Source organism: Protopterus annectens, chromosome 14.part0 (assembly GCF_019279795.1).
Source record: "Protopterus annectens isolate FY-2018-M chromosome 14.part0, PAN1.0, whole genome shotgun sequence".
Classification (NCBI taxonomy): domain Eukaryota; kingdom Metazoa; phylum Chordata; order Ceratodontiformes; family Protopteridae; genus Protopterus; species Protopterus annectens.
The window spans coordinates 892,465,199-892,477,929 of record NC_056748.1 but is presented as its reverse complement, the minus strand read 5'-3'; the positions used below and the strand labels follow the sequence as shown (position 1 = coordinate 892,477,929).

Here is a 12,731-nt window from a genome sequence, read left to right as displayed (position 1 = left end):
GCAACTGGTCATTTGTTTATCAGTCCTCTACCCTGGTAAACTAATACAAGCAAACAAATACATAAAAGAATGTATAAAATAAACTGCAAAATGGCATACTATGGAAACTTAAAAATAATAAAAACGCTGCATCAAAACTCCCAGTCAAACCTTTATTCAAAAACTGTGGTGAATAAACATCTGGCTGGGACTACTGGTGCAGTGTTTTTTTTTTTTTTAAATATAAGAATGTGGTATTTGGGAAGACAAAGGCCCACAACTTTTCTTTTCAGTCCTTCCCTGGGCTTCATATTATGCGTTTCTTAAACCATTAAAATGTGTTATTCATGCAACACAATGTAATTACAGAATATGCCAGTGACAGATTATATTCCTGCAACAAGGAAGATCAACTAAAGATAGTCTCCACCACCTCTGAATGCACAAAATAAAATAACCACAGCAAATTCATATTCCCAAGTTCAATGCATACTGGTCTTGTTAAATACAACTACATCAGCAGTCATTTTTATCTAGTTAAGCATTACTCTGCATGCCTGTGAGTTAAGGTATTCACTTTTCAGGTGTAGCTGGCATAAATAATTTCACTATAACAACCCAACAACACTCATTATTGGCAGGTACAGTGCCCAATACATATGTGATGTCAAACAGGGAAGGTCAAACAAATAAAAAAGTGGAAACTTACTGCCAAAGGTGCAGGATACAATAGGGGTATTTGCTCCAAACACTGTTGTAGCAGTCTCTTTATCTTTTCCTGAACTTTTGCTGTCATCATCTGCAGACATGTCAGCACCCTTTAAAAAAATGTTTTAACAGTTGCCAGACATTAGAATTTAATGCTAGCTATTGTTCAGAAAATACATATTGAAGATCTCTTGTTTTATTAACTTTTTAGTGAGTTATAATATTTTAAAAAGTAAAATACATTTTGCCAAACTAGGGTAAAACTGCAACTTAATTAAAAATAACACAGGCTAGCACTTTTGTTGCATAAAAATGAGGTCTTCAGACAAATGCATTCAAAACAACTACGATTATGTAAAAACAGGAGCATCTCCCCCTTATTAATGTTTATGTGGGCATTTTTTTAATGTAGCTTTGAAATTCAAATGATCATTTAACTCTAAGGCTATTAGCATTAAGCAAGATCTATCATAAATAGTTTTTAAATCACCCTGCTCAAATCTTAAAAAACATCCAGAACATAAAACTGAAATATTTAAACAGTATCACATCCACCCGAATGCTTACATAATGCATTTGTTTTACACATTTTTAAAATGGCATACATGTGTTCACAAAACATTCAATTAATGCCTTTTCCAGTTTTGTCAATACAGAATGTCTGACATGTAATATAAGGGGCCTACTTCAGTAGACCGAATGTTCACTTACCCGACTTGCAGATAGCCAAGATGAAAAGGCAGACAACCACAGAACAGACTTCCCACTCCAGGTAAGTAACCACTTGGCCACCCTGTTGAACTTTGCCCCTTAAACCCACAGTAGTGTGATCTCGGAGTTGGTATATTTAGTTAGGGGGGTGTGAGGGGGCAAAGCCCCTCCACATGGATGGGTTTACTTTCCTTCGGTTTACTATTTTTTCAGGATGGCCAAGCGGTTACTTATCTGGAGTGGGAAGTTAGTGTTCCGCGGTTGTCGGCCTTTTCATCTCAGCTATCTGAAAGTTGGGTAAGTGAACTTTTGGTCTACTGAAGTAGATCCAATACAAGATACAGCATAAACAACATTTTTAGAGTTAATAACTGAAATAACCTGAGGTTTTATAACCAATAAATATTCTCATAATATAAGATGGTGAATTTATAAAAAAATGACAGTCTCATTTCATAGCGGTAATCCATGAAGAGCAGTGCTATGTGGTTATGCAAATCACAGACTTTCAGGGTGAATTTTTAAGTGGGGGAAACATTTCATTTAGAGTCCATGAAGTGCTTATGCATACATGGATAGACTACTAAAGGGATAGGTGGGGAAATGTTTCATTTTGGTGCTTGTGCATACTTAGACAAACTGCTCAAGTGATAATTGGGCAAAATAATTTACTTTGTGTCATTTGAGTGCTTGTGTATACTTACACAAGCTACTGAAGGGGGGCTGGGGAAAATTCATTTGTGTGTTAGTGAGGTGCTTATGCATACTTGGATAAACTAATGAAGAGATGGCTGGTTGGCAAGTTTGTGGATTGCAAATGAGATATGAAAGGCAAATCACCACCTTTAACAAGAGATTTGCATACTGAATGGATATTGGACTATGAATTGCAAGACTACCTCATTACCATATGCCGCTTTACAAAATTTCTTATTTGCATATCATAATACTTAAGGCATATCACATTAGTGTAAATGGCTTCGATGAATCTTGCCTTTGCTGTGCTCATTTGCAAACATCAGGGATAACCCTATCACAACTGTACAAATGATTATGAATACCAGCCACTGTTTACAGCTGTTGCATGAACAAGTATCTTTCTTCTTAGGAATTGTACCAGTTATGATATTGTTATTAAAAAGTTCAAAACAGATATGTTAAAGTTGTTCTTGCAAATAAAACCAGGAGCATTACCAGTCTCATTTGTAATCAGAATTAACCCGACAAATCCCTCCACCAACCCTTTCATCAGCCTACAAAATGTTCCAATTATTGAAAACTTTAATTGTACAAGAATCAAAGCTACATGTTAAAGTAAAACTTCAACATCTATTTACTTCTTCATTAGTTATTGTTGGCCAAAACTGTGCGTCATAATATAAAAGTAGCTTATAATCAGAATTTTTTTTGCATTCAATGCTTCATTTTAATACAAGTTAAGTGGATAATTCCTTACCACAAAATTTTATTGATCGTACTTAATTCTTCTGAAAAATAACATCATCCACTGTTAGAAGATAAACAGTTTTTGAAAGAATTAAATAGGATCACAGATTTTTGCCCAGAAGGGAAGCTAGCCTAATATTTACTTATGAACCTATGAACTTTTAGCATTTGACAGCATTAAAAACATCTTCTTAAAGGTTCATAGGTTCTTGCTAAGCTTATGGCGAATCTTGCTAAGCTTATGGCGAAAGGAGACCTCAAAAGCTCAACCACATCGCCCAAAATTGTTGGGAAACTAAATGTCCCCCCATTAAGTAGACTATAATCAGAGTGCTAATAAGTACATCTGTATGATATGACAATGCTGAATTTATAACAGAATAAATCTTACCCAAAAATAAATAAATAATGCATGGTGTGAATCTGTTAAACGTATGCTGCTTTTGGTGATACAGAATCATATTTACAGAACTAATTTTAACAAGCACTACATGGAAATATCTGACATTATTTTTTATTAGCAGAATACAATTTTAGAATCCTCATTTTAGATATATTTATATTTATACCACGTAAAATCATTGATTACACAGACATTTACTGCTCCTTGCCTATGCATTTTTAGAAATGGTAAATTTTTCTTTTGCTAAATCTAATTCTTATTGAAACATATACTTGTTTACTGTAATATACCCCCCCCCCCCCGAGACATTCTTACTAATCATATTTCTCACTTAGCAAGGCTAGCATCACATCTACTAGCTTGCACAGACTTACAGCCATGCAAGTATGACATATGTTTTCTGAAACGTAGAGCAGAGTCTTACTTCTTAATGCCGGGCAACAGCACTCAAGTTGCAATAAGATGTTAACCTGTATCCCCCACTGCTATGTTATGTTTTGCATTATATACTGGGCTTTCCTGTCCAAACAGCATAGTGTGTTGAACTTCTATGAACATTGTTAGTTAAAGCAAGAAAAGTTTCATATGACCTTTAAAGCTTTATGGGTTGATGTGTGCATTCAGAAGTCTCAAAATGCATTAACATGCTTTGCTCACTTGGACACCTCAGATGCAGTGGGATACTCCTTAAAAAATCTCTCTTAGCTATTTCAAGAACTTGGTTTTCATGCACAAAGCATTTTCTAAATTCTGTGCAAGTCTACATAGTACAAAACCTTCCATATAATAGCTAATTGTACTACATAACTCTGTTTAACCATTAACTGCTTCATTTTTAAGTTTGCTTTGTAAATATCTGGACCCTTATTTACAGTGGTTTCCTTCCTCAGAATCATGAACCAGTTAGCAGGATGGCTTAATGGCAATTTCACTCCTGCAAAACACCAAGTTTTGTTGTTCAGTAATGACTGATGCGCACTGAGAAATCAGGATGGTAATCCTTTCTGTGTTGTTACTATGCCTGTGCTAGTCAAGGCCTGTTCATTGTCAGCAAAACATGTTTTTCAGCCTTGATCAACTTTTTATAATCTGATGTGTAGCATTAAACGTGCTGCTTAGAAATGTTAGGCACTAAACAGTGCATCATATTCAGCATGAAAACTATTCCTACTCCATTAGCATGGCGTTACTAACAAGGATGTTGCATTATGGAAGAACACCATTTTTTTCAAGTAAATAAGTGAAACATTGCTGCTTTGCAGATTGCACGTTTGTTTGGAAACTGGTTGCTATTTAGCTCTTTTATTCCTATACTACTTAATCTTTATGAGCCTTAGACACTGAAAAAACCTGAAGTAGGATGGAAATATGAAATATAGTTTAAACTAAACTACTGTGAATCACTGACTCATCATTTACTGCACGAATTCCAAGAATTCTAAAACTAAGATGTTATTTTCCACAACATAGGCATTCTGAATTATCAGTTTGAGAACACATCTAAAATGTCACAAAACCATATAAATCAAGCTAATGTATACCAGGGGTAAAGCTCCCATGCATTACACAAAGTAAGGGACTGCACTCTCTCTACTTTATTTTTCTCACTCCAAGGGTATATGACCTTGGAACACACTACACTTTTAATAACACATCCTGAGTATCATACTCTTCATGTGTAGTGGTGTGGCAACCCCCCCCCCAAAAAAAAACAAACAAAAAAAACTTAGCAACATTTGTAACATTCAATCAATATATTCCAGGCCATACTTCAGAGTACTACAATGTAGTGATTGAGACAGAAATGACACTAGTCTGTAAATTACCAACCTCAACTGTCTGCAGTACTTCATTTAATCTGCAACACTGAAAGTGTAACTTGAGAAAAGGCTACATTAAAAAGAGGCAAATGAGGCCACAAAAGTGTGAAGACAAAAAGAACAGGGAGACATCATTCCTAAGAAAGGGATATTTGTTACATCTTTGCATCAGCTTTGGGATAACAATGGGGCATCTCATTTAAAAGAAGGAATGGAGGATATGTGATCATATAATAGTGTGTAAAAGTTCTTCCCATGAAGACTGGCAGAGTAGGTTGCTCGTGTCTATTTTCCAGCAGTATCAAAAAGAAAAAAAACGGCTTACCACTTGAGAGTTTAGTGTATTTACTTTGTTCAGTTCAAACAGGACGGCGCAGTGGTGCAGCGGTAGCACTCACAGCAAGAGGTTCTCCGGTTCAATTCATGGCTGGAATGCCTTCTGTGCAGTCTGCATGTCCTCCCTGCATTCGTGCGGGTATTCTCCAGGTACTCTGGTTCCCTCACACATTACAAAGACATGTCTGGAGCATTTCGTCCTGGGCCTCCGCTGAAAATTGACTTTGTTCCAAGTTGGACTTTCCCAGTAAACAAATGTTAAATAAATAAACAAACAGGGATCATTGGCTTGTCATAACACTCCCCCATAAAAAGATATTAGAATAGTAATAATAGTAATTGTAATAACAATTAAAATAATAATAATAATACAATTCAAAACAGTAGCTCTGAAGAAAGCACTCAAAGCCAAAGAAGATATTCAACAGCTGGCACTTTCAAGGGCCTGTGCCACTCCAGACTCACTGAACTACTTATGTCAATGAAAACAGCCCAGCTTTATTAAATTATTCTGCATGGCACTTGTTATGAAGCAACAAAACACCCGATGAACAGATAAAGAATATTTACAGATGAGATGTTTGCTCTGAGAGTGTTGATGGACAAGTACAGTGAAGGTCAGAAGGAGTTGCATTGTGTCTGTGGACTTAGAGAAAGCATATGACAGGGTGCCTATGACAGGGTGCCTAGACAGAAGTTGTGGTACTGTATGAGGAAGTCTGGAGTGGCAAATAAGTATGTAAGAGTGGTACAGGATATGTATGAGAGTTGTGTGACAGTGGAGAGGTCTGTGGTGGGAGTGACGGATGCGTTTAAGGTGGAGGTGGGATTACATCAAGGATCAGCTCTGAGCCCTTTCATATTTGCAATGATGATGGACAGGTTGATAGACGAGATCAGACAGGAAGCCCCGTGGACTATGATGTTTGCAGATGATATTGTGATCTGTAGTGAGAGTAGGGAACAGGTGGAGGAGACCCTGGAGAGGTGGAGATATGCTCTAGAGACGAGAGGAATGAAGGTCAGCAGGACTAAGACAGAATATATGTGTATGAATGAGAGGGAGGATAGAGAAATGGCGAGGATGCAGGGAGAAGAGCTGGAGAAGGTGGATGAGTTTAAATACTTGGGATCAACAGTTCAGAGTAATGGTGAGTGTGGAACAGAGGAGAAGAAGAGAGTACAGGCAGGGTGGAGAGGAGTGTCAGGAGTGATTTGTGACAGCCAGGTACCAGTAAGAGTGAAAGGGAAGGTCTTCAAGAGGGTAGTGAAACCAGCAATGTTATATGGGTTGGAGATGGTAGTATTGAGAAAAAGGCAGGAGTCGAGCTGGATGTGGCAGAATTAAAGATGTTAAGATTTGCACTGGGTGTGACAAGGATGGACAGGATTAGGAATGAGTATATTAAGAGGGTCAGCTCAGACTGGATGGTTTGCAGACAAAGCCAGAGAGGCAAGACTGCATTGGTTTGGACATGTGCTGAGGAGGGATGCTGGGTATATTGGGAAAAGGATGCTAAGGATGGAGCTGCCAGATGAGAGGAAAAGAGGAAGGCCTAAGACAAGGTTTATGGATGTGGTAAGAGAGGACATGCAGGTGGTTGGTGTGACAGAGCAAGATAAACAGGACAGGAAGAAATTGGAACAGATGATCCGCTGTGGCGACCCCCTAATGGGAATAGCCAAAAGAAAAAAGATTTGCAGCAAGTATACTGCAACTTTGGGACCTTTGAGAGCAAAAACTTTAACAGGAATGAATTTATCACAGATGTGTGAATCATATACTATAGTTTAGCTTTCTAGGCATAGAAATTTCAAAACCAATCGGCTTCAAAGTAGAGATGTTAAAGAAGGTAATACTTTAATAGAGGGACTATCAAGTACATTTCTGTTAATTCACTTCACTACACACACACACACTACTGTGCACATGAAAGTATCTGCTACAATGTAAAATACAAGTGAATGATGATAAAGGTTTAATCACATGGATAAATGCAAATTGCCACCTCAGACTTTTCACAAACTTTTATTGAGCTTGAAAGTATTACTTCCCAGACTATTTGGAATGTGAAAGATGCTACGAAATCTTCAGTCAAATGGGACTTCACTTTTTTAGCACTTTGTTTAATCAATACTGCACTTACCAAAGCACCCTCGAGTTTAAAGATTGCAGCTGAACCAATACGATCAGATGGTGCCATTTTCCTCCTCCATCGTCTACGGCGAAAAGTATCAGAGCTGCGCTGTTTGATGTGGAACTTCCAGCCTATCAAAGCAGCATACTCCCACCCTTCAGGATCCTGACCAGGAGGTCTTCCCTAAAAAAACAAACAAAAAAAAGGAATATTCAGTTACTATTACCTTTTATATTCATTAAAGTACCTGTTCATCAATACAGAGATACCCACTACCACACTCCTTCATACAGCATCATCTTGTAAACGCAGCAATGCATTTGCTTCAAGAGACAGTACACAAATGGAAGTAAAACTGATGGTGCAGTTTCCACTAGCAGGTGACTAGCAATTGCCACTCTATAAAAATAAATTAAAAAAAAGCACAGTTTGTAACTAGGAATTAATGCAAGACTGCCCCTTACCTTCCTCATTTATATTTTAACCCAATTTACAGAGAGACAAAGCAGACTATGTTAATTAACATATCCTTTTATTTCTAAATGTTACAATCTTTTAATAAGCCATGACAGAGATAGGAGGGGTGGTGGAGGGGCAGCGGTATGCATTTCTAAACATAAATGCAGCTAGTATAGAAGGTGGAAACAGCACACACAGGTTTTAGGTGAAAAGCAGTAAGACTTCTTTTTATCTATTATCACACAAATTTGCTGAAGTAATGCTAATGTCAAACTCCTGATGAATCTAGAATAAAGGTCTGTAAACTCTAGTGCTATTTCTAATGTGTGCATTTCCAAATAAATGTCTTGTTCTTAAAGGCACTGTTGACCACTTAACATTTCCTACAAAATGAGTTTATTGAGAAAACAGTAAGACTTTAGAATAGGTGAGTAACACCACAATGTCAAATGCAGCTTGGGGATGAATACCAGCTCTATTTTATTCCTGAGAACAGCAGTGAAAAATAAGCCGAAGGACACTATCAGACACATTCTTGAAGTATGCAGGACTGCGTGCACATCCTGTATGAGCCTAAATGGGATATGGATCTACTTTCTTGTAATTCTTCTAACAAACCACAGAGTGATTGGGCAACTACATAAGTGGGCAGCACTGACCAGCATAAATGATCTTACAGGTCCAGACACAAAATGTATGCCAGTATGCCCCTCCAGAGTACAAGATGAATTATTAGTATTAAAAAGCATTGAAATTGAAGTGATCAGTGACACCATTCTAAAATTCAACATAGTAGAAAACTTGAAACGTATAAAAGAAATCAGATTGCAAAATCAAACAAGGACATCTACCAATATCACACCTACTCCATTTGAAAAAAAAAGTCTCGTGGAGAAGTAACTTTCCACCCATGAAAGAGAAGCAGTGCAAACACCTCATTCCTGCCACCTTCTTCCTACCAGCAAGAATAATGCAGTCATATTCCATAAATCCAGTCAGCAACATTACAGAAAGACAACCCATTTTTGCAGACCTGGAGACGCATCTTATTTCCCACAAACATTAACTACATCCATAAAAGTTGTCTGCAGACAAAACTCAGAGTAAAAGTAATACATAGAACCAAAAGTTTCACTGGACGAATCACAAGCAGAAGAGTAACAGCATAAATGCACTGGATTCCAGGCTTGTACAAATTAAAGAAAAAGTTCCTAATTTTGAACAATTACATTAATAGAAAACAGTACACATTCTGAAAACACACACAAAATAACAAAATAAAAAATGACATATGAAAAAAATGTTTAAGCACATTTATGCAGACCTGATGTCAATCTCATAATTTGGCAGAACTTAACCTATGATGGCCTATCTCTCAGACTGAGAGTTCATACTTTTTTTTTAAGCACTGTTTGGACTAACAACCAAGTGGTAACAGTACATGTCCATAATTAAGACATTCATGAAACATGCATCTGAAGCAGCCACATCCAAGAGGGTTCATCTCTGACAGTATTTTCTAACGAGTACTAAATTGCCACTTGACAAAAAACAAGGGTATGATGCCATTAGGAGAGGCTTTGCTTACTCTCTGCAAGACCATCCTTACTGGAAGTAAAAGACAGAAATGACCTGCATTCCTGAACTCATGTACCTCCTCAAAGATCTGAAAGGTTCTTGCTCTTCCAGGGCCAATGCCCTGAAAGAACACAGGCAGATGAACTGATTCCTTTAAGGGCATTTCTGAAACCAAATGCATTAATCCCACAGCATACCCAAAAAGCCCTTGTGGAAAATAAAAACAAAAAACAAATGGGCTTATTCACAGACCCAAGTTGAGGTTCAAAGCAATGATGACTACCAGGAAAAGAATCTTAGAGGACAGTGCTCAGGAATGCTGAACCATCAGGTGTGAATGGGGGATGGGCAAACTTGTCAAAGTTCAAGTCACAAGGAAGGATGAAAGATTCTACAAATGTAAGTAAAGATGAGCCGTGTTAAGGAACTGTTTAAGTAGCTAGTTATTTGCATGACTTTGTCCTCTACAGAGGTATGATACACACAGGAAATTAACTTTCTTGGGTGGTGTAAGCCAGGGAACCTTGTTGGCTAAGCTTACTTAGGCCCTTGGGCAGATAGCCTAGTACCTACCTATGAACATACACTTTTGACCATGGAAGAAGACAGACATAAATAAAATAGGTGCCATGAGATATGAAAGAATTCACATGCAAACTAAAACTGGACCAGTCCCATCTCTTCGGCATTATACAAAGAGAGCACTTGGGAAGGACACCCCCTATAGTCTCTTAATCTGCTCTGTTCCCTGCTGCTCCACTAGAAAAAAATATTTATACTTTATTGAGCTGCCCTTACTTAACTGTTTGTGTGCTCTTAAGTGTTCAAGTGCTCTTATTCTGCATGTATAACTGCTTATTATTAGCCTGATTATTATTCTAAGCATCTTAAGTTTTAGTTGTAGCACAGTGTAACAACTGCCTCAAATTCACAGACAGTCCCCTTCTCCTAGCACATAATTCTTCTACTTGCGAGAGATTCATCTACATCAGTAAGCTGGAATCCATGCTCTCTCACACCACAGTCAGTACTCCTGACAAAAAGGAGATTGCCAGTACAAGCACCACACCACAGAGCAACACACCCACCTATGCAGGGGTACTCAAAAACTTACCTAAACAGAGACCCCCAAAACACACTCACAAACATTCCACACACACCAATCACATCACACACAGTAGTAGTGCACCAGTGTCTCACAAACACAGCCTATTAGGCAAAAGAATAAATTAACACAGCCCATAAGGCACAACAATAAACCAAACATACTAGTCATTGGTGACTTGATAGTGAGACACTCTGATGTCCCCCTCACCAGGCTCAACAAGGAGAAGGTGGCAGTCAGGTGTTTGTCAGGTGCTGGAATCTGCCACATCACACACACATTCAAGTCTCTCCAAAACAGATACAAGTATGACTCTGTCATTGTCCATGTTGGTGTGAACGACTTGAGATGTACCTTCCTGGACTATATGAAGAGAGACATGATTGAGCTCTCAGAGTATGTGCTCCAGACAAGTATGACCCTAGCCATAAGAAGCATCCTACCTTCACCAAGAATGATACCACAATACCAACAACTGGCTTAGTTTCTGGTGTCTTTCTAAGGGGATCCAGTATCTGTCTGCCTGGATGACATGGTTGACAGGCCACGATGTTTTGCCAGAGATGGCCTCCACCTGTCACCCCTAGGGTTCCTGATCTTGGCCAAAGCTTTTGAAGGGCCCACTGTGTCTTTTTTAGGCCATGTCCCAAAGATAAATCTTCCAACATAAAAGATCTGTCAAAAAGCAAATTGAAGGTCATGCTGCACAGTGCTAGGAGCCTTAATCTGAAAATACACTCACTGGAGGCTTGCCTCACACTTGAAGATGTCGATGTCTGTGCAGTCACAGAAACTTGGTTCAGAGCTGCAGAGAACACCCCTGCCTTACCAGCCTATACTGACCTCAAAATGAGGTTGGAAAGACTAAGGCTACTGGAGTCTCTATCTTCATTAAGGACAGGCACACCTCCAGTCTGGTTTACCAACATGATGTACTGGAACTACAACAGGTGCATCTGACACTTGGGCAAGGCACCCATCCAAGTTATAGCCAGCTATAGACCCCCTCCATGTCTCAGGACACCCACACCTCCTACCTGGATCTACTTGACTCCATCAAGGTACCCCCTTAACACCCTGATCCTTGGTGACTTCAACTACACCACCACAGACTGAGTGAACTATTCCTGCATGAATACACTCATCCAATGATTCCTTGAGTTCATCAGTTCTAATGCACCAGATCAGCTAGTCTTATCCACCATAAGGAGAGATAACATACTGGACTTGGCTCTCACCAACATGGGCGACCGCTGCACCACTCCCATGGTATGTTCTTCCCTGGTGAGATCAGATCATCAGTCGGTCTCACTTGAAGTTTCTATCCCACCCCCTCCCCAGCCATGACCAGGCTAAAAATATTTTCAAAAGCTGACTACAACCTCCTAAGGGAGGATATCAGCAGCTTCACACCACCACCACCCTCAGATGATGCAGACAAGTATGCTGAACAGTATGCCAGTGCAGTATACAAGCACCTGTACAACTGCATGGACACAGCCATACCCAACAGAACTAAAATCTGCTACTCAAGAAAACACAAACCAGTCTGGTTGACATCCTCTATCAACAGGCTTTACAACAAAAGGAAGAAACTGTTGTCCAAGGGTAAAAAGGAACACATTCCAAAAAAGAAAAAAACTCCCTCCTCTGCCTCAACAAGCAAATTAGATCACTAGTGTAAACCTCCAAACTAATTATGAGTTGAAACTAGCCTCCAAAACAAAGGGTAACTGCAAGTCCTTCTTCAGTTACGTTAGGAACCTCCATGGTTCCAAACTAGTACTTAATGGTATCACTTACACTGATCCTGCTGACTTTAGCCAACCTACTGGCTGATAAGTTCAGTGCAAACTTCACCCCCTTATTGCCCCCAAAGGCCCAGTTGACATCCCCAATACTTGTCCCACACCTCACATCTCTGAAGATCAAGTGTTAAAGGCCCTATCCAATGTAAGGAACACAGCATCCATGGGACATGATAGTATCCCAGGCTGTATTCTGCACCATCTCCAGTAAGAACTAGCTTTGCCATTGAGCACCGTATT

General features: G+C 38.9%; 1 protein-coding gene across 1 annotated transcript in view; it reads right to left on the bottom strand.

Annotated features, from left to right (window-relative positions):
- LOC122788744 (myoferlin-like) overlaps window positions 1-12,731 on the bottom strand; it is a gene marked incomplete at its 5' end in the record, with an annotated part of 518,429 nt that overhangs the window by 483,010 nt on the left and 22,688 nt on the right. Inside the window, 2 exon segments of the mRNA XM_044055638.1 lie at window positions 689-797; window positions 7,551-7,724. Of these exon segments, the coding sequence (XP_043911573.1) occupies window positions 689-797; window positions 7,551-7,724 (283 nt within the window).